Genomic DNA, 12422 nt, shown 5'->3' with positions numbered 1-12422 from the left:
AACCACATGTCGTAATTTAAAAATTTCGTCTTCATTCTCAAATATGCATTACATTTATGTAAAAATGCACTACATACACTTAACTAGTGATCGAAAAATGAGTGATGTACGTTTATTATAATGTTTTATGCGTTGGAGTTTGAAGACCAAGGGTTGGCACTCTTTGTATCTACCTGCGGGAAAAGAACATAATGCTGCAAGGGCATTACATCAAGATTCAGGAATCGTAACCTCCTTATGGACATAAATTTGATTATGATTTCATAGAATTGTGAACAAATCGAGCCGGTGATGACTAATGTAGAGTATATGATATTCCAAGGTCAGTACGTATTTATAACCCTGTTGAGTTCTAACGAGAGCTTCAAAAGCTTGATAATGAAGATGGGAGGGAAGAGCAGGTAAACCACGATATGGAAAATATTTTTTTTAATTTCTCACATGAAAGTGAAGGGGAGGAAGAATTTTTTTGAAGACGCATTACATTTCAGCGAGAGCTAGCAGTCTGATGATAATAATATTGCTAGAAGACCACATAATTTCAACGTTTGTCTAGATCAACGGAAAACGGTGACACTTTTTGGCTGAACTCTTAGATCCAATTTGCAAACAGCCCAAAAAAGCTAAATACATTGTTCGTATTTCACTAGGGCCAACATCATTTCCTAAGAATGCCGCAACTGAACTCGAATTGTTGCCGAAAACGATTTTACTTAACGTGATTGAAAAAAATGTCGAGAATACCAACCTGTATATTGAAGGAAAACTGTTATCTCATGTGTACTCTAGAATCAGAGATTGCATCACTACTTCTCGTATAGAAATAATATCTTTGTTTGGAATTAAATACACTCTATCTGTAAATAAAAGTTGAAAGGGAGATGCTAGAAGAGCTTTTAAAATAGATGGAACAGGCCTGATGATTTACAGAACAGCGTTCGGGATTGAAACGGGAATTCATGAATTGGAATGGGAAAATAACAGCAAAGCATTACTATTCAAGTCTTGATTTAGCCATTTATTTGCTAGTAAATGGTCTAACATTTAGGTAGCGTGAAAAAATCCTTAAACCCACAGAGAGTTTCTACCCTGAAAAATTCGATAGGCTGCAACTTCATTTCTTGGTTTCCAGGATACCTGCACTCTTGTTTCGTACTGTACTAAACGAAACAAATGAGAAATTCTTTTGAAGTGCTTTCTACGTTGCACTGCAAAGAGGACATCGAAACGAACTTCAAAACCTGAAATGATCCTGAAGTACAACTAAAGCAAGGGAGGTTTCGATTCTGTGAACCAGAAGTGTGTAAATTACTCCCCTACAAGACGAACACGAAGGTGGCCTCTATCACAATTTCTCCGGTTTATTTATATAGTTACTCTTAGTGGCCACGTGATTTCTGTGGCTAAGAATTTTGAAAAATCCGTCGAAGATCAAGAATGGAGTTCATGGAAGCTCTCGCATTTAGCCTTGCAGATAAACATTTTAAGTCCAGGGTGAAAAAAGGTAATCTTCCAGCAGACACATAGGCTTTTCTAGCAATGAGACTTGGGAAAATTGCTGAATTATCTGCTTCTGCATATGAACGTCAATGTAGGGCGGGTCATTGTTTTACACGTGGAAAATATGAAAATTATAAAACGGTAAATGTACGAATGTTTTCTATTAATATGCAATAATCATTCCATCTGCGTCAAAAAATGTCACAAATGTCATGTCAGAGGCAGTGATGGCCAATAAGGATGGAAAAATTGAAAAATTAATTTTGCTTGTAAATTTTGTTATTTTAAAATTTTAATTATTGCATTAACGATTTAGCCTATCATTTCCGTTTTTGTGTGTGTTTTTTGACTTTATTCCAGATTTCCTTTTGTCTAGATTGCCGTCTGCAATTCCTTTAGAAAAATTAGTCGAAGTATTTTTCAAGAAATTTGCATATAATTATGTGATATTTTAGTTTATAAATGAATGGGAAAAATATTTTAAGGCTTTTATTTATTAGAAAATACCCAAATACGTTAAAATACCCTCAAATTTGAATTTATTCTTGGGAAAATCAAAAATGTTAAAGTGCGGCAAAAACCCCGCTAGCGTGCACTGGCGCTATACTTGCAGACGCGTGCACCTGAGGGTTAATTATGATTAGGTATTTAACCTCTTATTAAAAATCAATAATAAGCCTCCCAATCATATAAATCTTTGAGCTAACAATCTAGACTGTACAATTCCAGATAAAAATAAAAGATATAACCTTGTTTTTTCTCGTATGATGATTTTCGCAGCTTCTTTTATCTTTGCTTGAGGAGGTTCTCGGGTATTGCTGTGTAGAAAACATTTTCACACTCAACGTTTCACTCCTCCTACTGGGAGCGTTATCAAGAGAATGGAAGGAATTTATTCTAGTCCCGAGCTTATACATGTTTTTTCGTTACCCAATGTTTGTGCCGAATTTGAATTTTAGGCGATAGCCGTTGGTCATTATATTGGGCTAAGATCCCTCTCCATATACGGCTGAGGTTATACCCATCCTCCCTATTGTTATTTGCGAAAATCTTCATACGAAAATTAATATCCTCTACGGGGAGGACATTTATAAGAAGATAAGAAGACTGTAATGTCTTCGAAATAAGAAGAGTAAACTTCTCTCATCCCTTGCCTTCCTGCAACGGTGCCGGGATAAAGAAATAATTCCAATTTGTGTGAGAGTGAAACACCACCCGAAAACTCCAAAGGCCAAGAATATTCTCAAGCAAACCAGCCTAGCTCTCCTACGTGAACGTGTTCGTGCTACGCGTATGTCACTTTTTATGGTGGCAGAGGAATTATATCACCTTCATTTGGAGCTTTCTGGGATATTGAATCGTGAGTACTGGGACATCGTACATAGAATTACTAATAGTTCATCCGCTAATACTCTCAAAGATACCACTCTCAAGCAGAAGCGCAAATTTGCAAATTTCGCATTGAGGCAGGAGAAGCCGCAGACTGAACTACCAAGTGCGGTTTATAATCTATCGAAGAAGAATTTGGCCCAAGAGACAGTCTCAGTTCTTTCAAAAGGGTTGAAATTTGCAATTGCGCCTAAATACCTACCAGCGGAAGACATAATTGCAGGAGCAGAGGCTGCAATACGTCTACTTCCTCCAGACAAGGCTGACAGCATGAGACACGAAACTGTGCGAGTGCTTCGACGTTCAGAAATGCCTAAATTCAATTTACCAGCAGCTGAACTACGTTACTTGAACGAATTAAAGTGTGATAGCAACATCCTCGTACTTCCAGCTGACAAAGGCAATGCTACGGTCATCATGGATAAGGAAGAATATGGAAAGAAAGTTTTCTCCCTTTTGGATGGCGACACGAGAAACTAAATAAAGACCCAACAGCCAGAATCGAGCGCAAAGTGAGAGAATTGATCAAGAGGTCTTCAATTCCCGAGGAAAATCATTGGAAATTAATGCCCTCCGCATCCAGAGCTCCACGCTTATATGGTCTACCAAAAATCCATGAGGAACATCTACATCTACACATTACCCTGCGAGCCACCTATAGGGTGTTTGACAGGGGGTGATCAATCACCAGCATGCAGCATGCATTTGGACTCCCACATGCACACCACACCGTCCAAAAAACGTCCTGTATAATAACAAACTATACTACTATATGCTGTTAGAAATAGAATATAGAATAGAAATTCAGAAACATGCATTAAGTTTTACATAGGTTAGTAGGCTACACTACAAGTCATGCAATCTATTTACGAGTTCATTTGCTGCCGTTATAATCCCTTATTGATCGTGGAAAAAATGACATTCGGAATCTGTCTGTTCTGCAATCTATCTCTCTTATTTTATTTATATGATCTGATCTTCCGTAGTACGTTGGCGTCCGCAAGATATGGTTAACTTCGTCAGAAAAGACACTGCTCTTGAATTTATCTAAAAGGTTTAGTCTATTTTTCAATCTACGGTCCGACAGAGATTCCCATCCGAGTTTATGTAAGAGGTCAGTTACACTAACAAGACTATCGTAACGACCTTTCACATACCTGGCAGCTCTTCTTTGCACGCGTTCTAACTCTGTTATTAAGCCTTTTTCATGAGGGTCCCAAACACTGGCAGCGTATTCCAAATGTGGTCTAACGAGGGAAAAGTAGCTAATTTATCTCACTTTGTCGTCGCATTTGCCTAATATTCTTTAAAAAAAAAACCATTTTACGATTAGTTTGACCGGTTATTTCTCGAATATGTTTATTCCACGATAGATCATTATTGAGTCTAACACCAAGATATTTCACGGATTCAACTGCCTTTAACTGGGTGTCCCGAATGATATAGTTACGCTGTAGGGAGTTATTCTTCTTCCAAAAATTCATTACGACGCATTTTTCCAAATTTAATTCTAACTGCCAAGCATCGCACCAAGCTTGGATAGCAGCAAGGTCATTCGTTAGTTCATCTATATCTTTGCTGGAACGGATTTCTCTGTAAACTACAGCGTCGTCTGCAAATAATCGTAACTTACTCTGCACTACTTCGCCAATGTCGTTTATATAAAGAAGGAATAGGAGTGGGCCAATGACACTACCCTGAGGAACGCCAGAAGTGACTCTAATCTTATTGGAGACTGCACCGTCTAATACTACTCTTTGGACGCGGTCGCTCAAAAATTCTCTAATCCAGGAAATGACATCTTCGTCTAGACCATAAGATTTCAGTTTTATTATTAACTTTCCGTGGGGTACTTTATCAAATGCCTTTTTGAAATCAAGAAAAATCGCGTCTACTGGAATGTTGTCTTCCCCGGAGACTAAAATATCGTGGGCGAAAAGCGCTAACTGAGTTTCGCACGATCTGCTTTTCCTGAATCCATGTTGAGTTCCCATTCATAAGTTTTGCGCGTCTAGGTGTTTCATTACCGAGCTGACTACGATGTGTTCAAGGACTTTACAAGAGATGGACGTTAAAGATATCGGCCTGTAATTAGATGGCTGTTCCTTGTCTCCACTTTTAAATATTGGCGTTACATTAGCGATTTATTAGGAAGGTACACCTTTGAGACCTATTGTAAATACCATTGGTTCGCCTACCAATAAGTTAGCCCGTTATCTCTTTAGAGGCATCCAGGATTTCGTCGGTAGAACGGACTCCTTCATAAAAATTCGGCGCATTTTATAGAGATCCTGAAAGACTTTCGAGTGACCGAAAGAGATATTTTAGTCAGCTTTGATGTCACGTCGCTGTTCACCAAAGTTCCTGTCCCTGATTCAGTGGAAATTGTGAAACCTCTTACAGGTGATGGACTACCAGAAGACCTGTGATAGCCAATTTATATATGGAGTTTATTGAGAAGAAGGCACTTGAGACGAGCGAGAAGAAACCATCATGCGGGTTGAGATATGTGGATGATACTTTTATGATCTGGCCACATGGAAAAGAAAAAATTGAGGCATTCCACGTACAACTAAACACAGTACATCCAGACATAAAATTCACAAAAGAACTTGAAGAAGGAGGTTGTCTCCCTATTCTAGATGTCCTGGTTAATAGAAAAATGGATGGAAGCCTAGGACATTCAGTGTACAGAAGAAAGACCCACACAGACAGGTATCTGAATTCAACATCGCATCACCACCCACAACAAAAGGCCTGCGTCATTAAAACGCTAACCCACCGAGCCAAAATCGTGTGTGATGCTGAGAATATCAGTGATGAAATGCAACACCTTATGTGGGCACTGAAAGGTAATGGTTATAGTGTCTCTTTCAAAAAAAGAGCGATGAGAGAAAGTCACCCGTCTCAAGATGACGACCACAAAGGGAAGAAACCATTAACATACGCTAAAATTACATACATCTCCGGGGTCAGCGATAGAATCGCCAGAATACTTCAAAAAGACAGCATTAAGACTCGCGATTAAGACGAAAATTCAAAATATCTTACCTTCACCGAAGGATAGCCATCCTCCTTTTCAATCTATGGAAGTGTATGAGGTTCCCTGCTGCTGCGGCTGAAGCTACGTGGGACACAGCAAAGGTTCAATCTCCCAAAGGCTTAAAGAGCACGAAAGGGCGTTAAAATTACATCAGTGGGACGCAACAGCTGTCGCTGAACATTATGCTTCCAGCCCTGGGCATAAAATAATGCATAGGCGGATCCAGGGGGGGGGGGGCACGGGGGCACGTGCCCCCCCCCAGACCCTCAAAAATATGCAAGATTTTTAATACGGTCCCATTACCATTGCGTTCATTTTGTATTACGAGGTATCCTTGAACCTATCCCCCCCTGAACAAAATCCTGGATTCGGCCTTGCTTGTGCCCCTCCCAGAAAAAAATCCTGGATCCGCCCCTGAAATAATGTTTAACGCAACATGGGTATTGGCGAAGACGGAAGAATATCATCCGCGTCTTATACGTGAATCCATCGAGATAGCGAAAAAGCCTAATAACTTTAATAGGGAGGATGGGTATAACCTCAGCCGTATATGGAGAGGGTTCCTAGCACAATATAATGACCAACGACTATCGCCTAAAATATAAATCCGGGACAACAATGGGTAACGAAAAACATATATAAGCTCGGGACGAGAATAAATTCCTTCCATTCTCTTGATAACGCTCCCAGTAGGAGGAGTGAAACGTTGAGTGGAAATGTTCCGTACGCAGCAATACCCGAGAACTTCCTCAAGCATAGATATAAACTTATTTTTAAATATTAATTTTTTTGTATTTATTTACCTGAGTTATCCCAGCGTTGCGTATACGCAGAATTTTAAAAATCATATAATATATGATGAAAACATTTTTTTCCCGAAAACTCATCTTAGTTAGGCCAAAATAAATCGGAAATTGCGAAAAAACCGAAGTAAAAAGCCTTTTATACAATAGTGGGGAATAGTGGGTTAACCCACATATGGATCGCCAGAATCTTGTAAAAATCACGAAAGTAACACTTTCGTGATTTTCGTGATTTCGTGATTTCGTTTCTTCTCACTTGACCTACAGCTGTTTCCTTATTAACGTTTAATAACTTATCCTTCTGTATACACAGCAATGATAAAACATATGGGTGAACACAGTGAAAGAAAATTATGTCATATGGGCATAAACGAATTATTTTCGGTCCTCATTTTTAGTATTTAGATACACAAAATATAAACAACATAAACATTAAAAAACGGGGTTTTTCCAGCACAGCATATCAGAAAAAATATTTCAAACAACCATTACACACGAAATTAAAACTTTCATTCGAAAATAACAGACAAAGGGAACAGAAATAGAGACCATTACGGCAACAAATGGAAAATAATTCAGCGTTAAAGATGTTTTTGTTATAACTTCCACAATAATTGGTCAAATATAGCAAAACACGGTGAGAAATAAAGATAATAGATGTATTTACCATTATCAATCAGAAAACTTGTAAATTAACGCTGACTTTGAAAGATAATAACAAAAAATGACGCGGCACCGCTGCGGCGCCGAAAATCCAACGACGTAACTAAATTTGTAAATCCATATGAGGGTTAAAGGCACGTATCCAAAATTGTAGGGCTAGAGGAAGTACAAAAGTAATTTACATGGTATTTACTTTTATTAAAGCCAGTGGAAATGAAATGTTCCAGCTCATAAAATGCACAAATTCAGAGACCGGCCGGTATACCATATTGACCCGGCAACGCCTGAATTAAAAAGTTTCTGTGATTTTTGCGGCATTCATTTATCCAAATGCCAATGATACTCTTAGTCATTAGGTGCAAAATTCATGCTTTTATCACCAAAAATTGCGACTAGCGGTACAGTATGGTATCACCAACGTATTTTGCATCATAACATCCCAAATATTAGGCTCAAATTAAATAATAATCATACTTTATACGAGATGTACAGGCTACAAAAATCATAATTACATAATAAAATCTTTGCATTAGCAAAACATAGGGCGTAAGTAAAGAAAATAAAATGCTTGCTCTAAAAAATTCCGTTTCTTTGGGCTAGTTGTTAATTCTCAAATTTCAGACGGCTCTAAATGCGTCAAATAGAACTTTAAAATACCAAAAGTTTCGGAAAATGCCATTAAAAATGTTCTCAGCAATTAAAAACTCTCAGAGACCCTAATAAATTACGATAATTAATAAAAAAGTTACGCTTAACGCTGCAATACCACCTGGTACCATTTGGGACCGCTAGGCGTAACGGGTTAGTAGGGAAAAACTACATGTTGGACTTACCTTCAAAACAGCAAATTGGATGTGATAACACTGACTCCCCATTGGCTTCTGTCGATGGTCGTACTCTGGCATCTATCTCCCTCCCCGGAACTACCGTTCTATTTGAAGACTGCGCAGCGTAATCCTCGTGTCCGCGACGGATGCAAACTTCCTGTCGGCCCTGTATAGGAGTATAAGATATCATTAATGCGATAGCCTACACTAATAATGGTTCTAAGCTCAAAGGTGTACTACAGAGCCGTGATAAGAGTTAATTATGTTATTTTACATCTGTTCCTTTTAGGCACATTGCGCCTCAACTCAGCAATTCCGATATTGTGCCTGACGTAATATTAAGTTAGTCTTCAAGCTTCGAGAAATACCAAGTCTGCCTAAAATGATTTTTTTCATGTCTCCTGACTGCAATTATTCACGAAATTACCCACAAAATTTTAGCAAATTCCCTTACAATGCGAGAATATGACTGAATTTTCGAGGACCACTTTTCGACGAAGCGATGACCTTTTATCATTTTTTAATGCCAGCAATAGGCATTCTCTGATGCTCAATTTTAATCGGTGAGTTAGAAACAATACAGACGAGTCAATTGCAACAAAGAGAGACAGAGAGAAAATTATTCGAAGAAAATTGCTAAATGAGATGCTGGTTTCCATGAATGTTATATTTTCCATGAATGTTCCGCTGCGTATAAAAGAGCGTGTACGTTGTAGGGGTTAGTCACATTCAGTGGAAATAGGTGGGGCAGTCAAAGGATCTCGTCCGTTGAAACCTGGTATTCGCTGAGATGGAAAAGATAACAGAGACAACACATTCGGAAGGCGCATTGGTGGTATTTGAGCAATTATTGTGTTCCATAGGAACCAGGCTGCTGCCCTATGCCACACGACGTAGGGTTGTAGAGGGTTCCATTTCCAAGTTGAGGAATGCGATGTATTATGATTTCCTATAGTAAATACCTGACAGGGTTAGAGATTGTAATGCTAACGATAGTATAATGAAACTTTTACAGTAACAATATATTTAAAGGGGGATCGGGTTGGTGTGGTGGCTAGAGTGTTGGCTTCACACTCGGCGGGCCCGGGTTCAAATCCCGGCAATTTTCAGAGACTGCCCGATCCCTGCTTTAATGTCGTGTGGAGGACATTTCAAGCGCAACACTCCGTCCGTCGGATGGGACGTTAAGCCGTGGTCCCCTTGGCGCCTTTATTTTAGAGCAGGCTAATGGCGACGCCGGGTTTTTCTCCACCCTTCCTTGCCTAACCTTCCCTCATGGCGTAAATGACCTCAGCTGTCGGTCACTTCCTCCAAATGCCATACCATACCAATATATTTAGAGATTTTTCGATTGAAAACTTTCTCATTTCTAATAATGATATCATATAATGGAGATATTGTTTAAAACTATTTTGCGGCAAAGCTTAGCTACTGTAACATATGAATACATTTTTAAATTGCATACCCGTTCTATTTCTCGGTTTTCCAAATATGGACCGCTTTTAACTTCATCGGTAGAATATTAAATTAATGCCAATATATGTTCTAATGGAACTTTAAGTCTACATGGAGACAGAATATGGATGAAATTGTGTTAGGCGTGGCATTCCCTGCAAGGAAATATTCGGACTTAAAAAGTTGCTCGACACAGCTTAGTTTATGAAGGAATTTCTAAGGAATATAAATTCGTGGTCTGGCCTAATGATATTTGGTGCCATAAATTCTGTAATAGTGGGACTTAGGCCGTTTTACTTACTTCGAGCAAATCAGTAAATTGTTACAACGCACGAGAGAACTAACTGCTGCTGGAGGGGAAAATAGGTCCTCCTCTAATTGCAGTCACGGATTCTCGCAATTTCAACAATTTTTTTCTACGCTAACCTACGTAATGAATTGCCTTGTGTAAAACGGCCATTATCTATGTTCGAAAAGACGATATACCAGTTATCACGACTTCTGTCATATTTGTCATATTTGAAATTAGGATATTTAAGCTTAACAGCATGTTTATAAACAAAAATTACAACTAATCTAAGTGTGATCGGCATTGTTTATGATAATGGTTATTCTTAATCAATAATATTAGAAACTGATCAACAATCGTTGCCCTCAACAATCAAACCAAATATCCTTCTGGAAAGCATAGATGCAAATGGCGCAAATCAGATATTCGTGTTTTTTACCCTGTTTCACCAATTTTAAAAATCTGAAAAAATTAGGACTATACTTTAAGGCAGGAGTAACAACATATATTTTGTTCGGCGTGTCTATTGTTTCCTAAAATTTTTAATTTAATTTTGAAAATTTCAAACTTATGTTTAAGTTTCGTTTTTGGTTAACAAACTTTGGAAAAAATCAGGATGGTAGACCATAAAAGTTTACACAATTTAAAATAAAAAAACGATTTCACAAAAATAAAAACTTGAGATATGGTTAAAAAAACTAAAAATCGTGTTTCAATAATTTTCGGGGTTATTTTCCATGTTTGCGGCCTTAAACTTTGGGTAAACACATAATTTTGGATGTACTCTAAGTGTATATTTTTTATTTCTGAAAATATCGGGGGGCACTTTTCACCATCTTAACCTGCTAGACCTTTTAAGGGCTTTACCATTTTTGCGCCGAATAAACGTAGATATTTAAAAATATAAAAATGTAATTCCCGGTTGAGCAAAAAGTTTGGAAAGTTACCAAGAAACTCTCTGCAAAAATATAGCAAAAAATTTATTCACCAAAAATGTTCAGCAAATTACACAAGTTATCGCCGGAAAACCACCGGTGGTTCAACTATGGCGGTGGTTCAACCATTCCTTCTGCTTCAGTGGATGTTGTTGCCTTGTATCCGGACGCTGAATTAACTCCAGTGTCTTTCCAACAGAATCCAATCATGGGCAGCCAATGGTAAGCCCATGACTCCACATCCGCGACCGCTTTCCCCTTGACCGAGTCTGGCTTCCTGTAAAAACGAAAACATTCATTAGGAACTCATTCGGAAAACTAAAAAAACTCACTACCGCTCAAAACTTTTCGATCACCCTCACACGAAACTTGAATTTATGTCAATGTGAAAACACACTGTAAAAACTAAATGGACCAAAAGAATATATATTTCCTCTTTCCATCATTAATTAACGTGTAATATGGTTTATATTTGAGCTTGTTTTTTGGTATTGGTATATTTTATATTTCTTAGCGTGATTTAATCATATTTTATATTATAGCTTTTTATATTGATAATATGTTATCTTTTGCTACATTGTACTTGTTTTTAACGAGTGAAATAATGCTTTTGATGTTACTACCCTTTACTTTTTATATTATCAAATGTTATCTTTCGCAACGCTAAGTTTTTATCGTGATCATATTATTCTTATTAATTTTTGTATGCTCCATATATGTTTGTTATTTTATAACTTATTATGTTTATTTCATGCTATCTTTCGCTACCCTTTACTTTATAAATGTGTTAAATTATGCTTATTAATGCTTATATGCTTTTTCTATGTGTTTAATTATGTAATGCTATGTCTACATGTAACAATTTTACTGTACATTGGGTTAACACCTGTATGAATAAACAATTATTATCATTATAATTATTATTGTAGAAGGTATACACGCTTTGCTCTCAGAACAGATGTACAAACTCTTGGCTATCCGGAAATAAATTTTGGTTGTGTTTCTGCAATTATTACCAGTTCAACATAAAGTCCAACTACTACAGCATCGTTGTCCTCGTTGTTTATCTAATATATGTTCCTATCTCTTTCTTTCCTTCCCTCTGACTTTATTTTAATGTTTGTGCTTAAGCCGTCGTGTGAATGAATGAAGTAGTGTATCGGCCATATTGGCTTATCTCACTTGGACTCTGCATGCCCCGAAACCCAGGTTACTGTCTATTTTCTACTATCGTGTGTTTGTTTATCTTTCCTTCTTTTAGCATAGAGAGCATAGAGAGTTTTCATTGTATAAATCCCCGCCGAAAACATTTCATAATCGAGTGCTTCCTGGTAGCGCAACTGGTTAGAGCACCCGGCCGGCGAGTGGGAGGTTCTTAATTCGATTCCCAGTCAGGCCGCATTTTTACCCTCTGATTTCTGGCTTTTTCCATCTACCACAGCATCGTTGTCCTCGTCCTTTTTCTATTACATGTTCCTATCCCTTTGTTTCCTTGCCTTTGAATTTATTTGTATGTTT

General features: G+C 37.8%; 2 protein-coding genes across 3 annotated transcripts in view; both read right to left on the bottom strand.

Moving 5' to 3' along the window:
- Positions 1-8383, bottom strand: part of LOC124172671 (protein artichoke-like) — a 34206-nt gene extending 25823 nt beyond the window's left edge. The window contains exon 1 of the mRNA XM_046552126.1: positions 8232-8383. Coding sequence (XP_046408082.1) covers positions 8232-8303 — 72 coding nt within the window. The 5' untranslated portion in view covers positions 8304-8383. The remainder of the gene's footprint in view (positions 1-8231) is intronic.
- Positions 8312-12422, bottom strand: part of LOC124172672 (leucine-rich repeat and death domain-containing protein 1-like) — a 29776-nt gene continuing 25665 nt past the window's right edge. The window contains exons 6-7 of one of the 2 annotated variants that reach the window (XM_046552128.1): positions 10979-11181; positions 8312-8391 (exon numbers count right to left, since the gene is read on the bottom strand). In XM_046552128.1, coding sequence (XP_046408084.1) covers positions 11013-11181 — 169 coding nt within the window. In that variant the 3' untranslated portion in view covers positions 8312-8391; positions 10979-11012. Of the gene's footprint in view, positions 8392-10936; positions 11182-12422 lie in introns of those variants that run through there. The other variant, XM_046552127.1, reaches the window with a different exon arrangement.

Source organism: Ischnura elegans (genome assembly GCF_921293095.1).
Source record: "Ischnura elegans chromosome 13 unlocalized genomic scaffold, ioIscEleg1.1 SUPER_13_unloc_2, whole genome shotgun sequence".
NCBI classification, from domain to species: Eukaryota; Metazoa; Arthropoda; class Insecta; order Odonata; family Coenagrionidae; genus Ischnura; species Ischnura elegans.
Note: the sequence above shows the minus strand (reverse complement) of the source record. Positions and strands in the feature narration are given on the sequence as shown.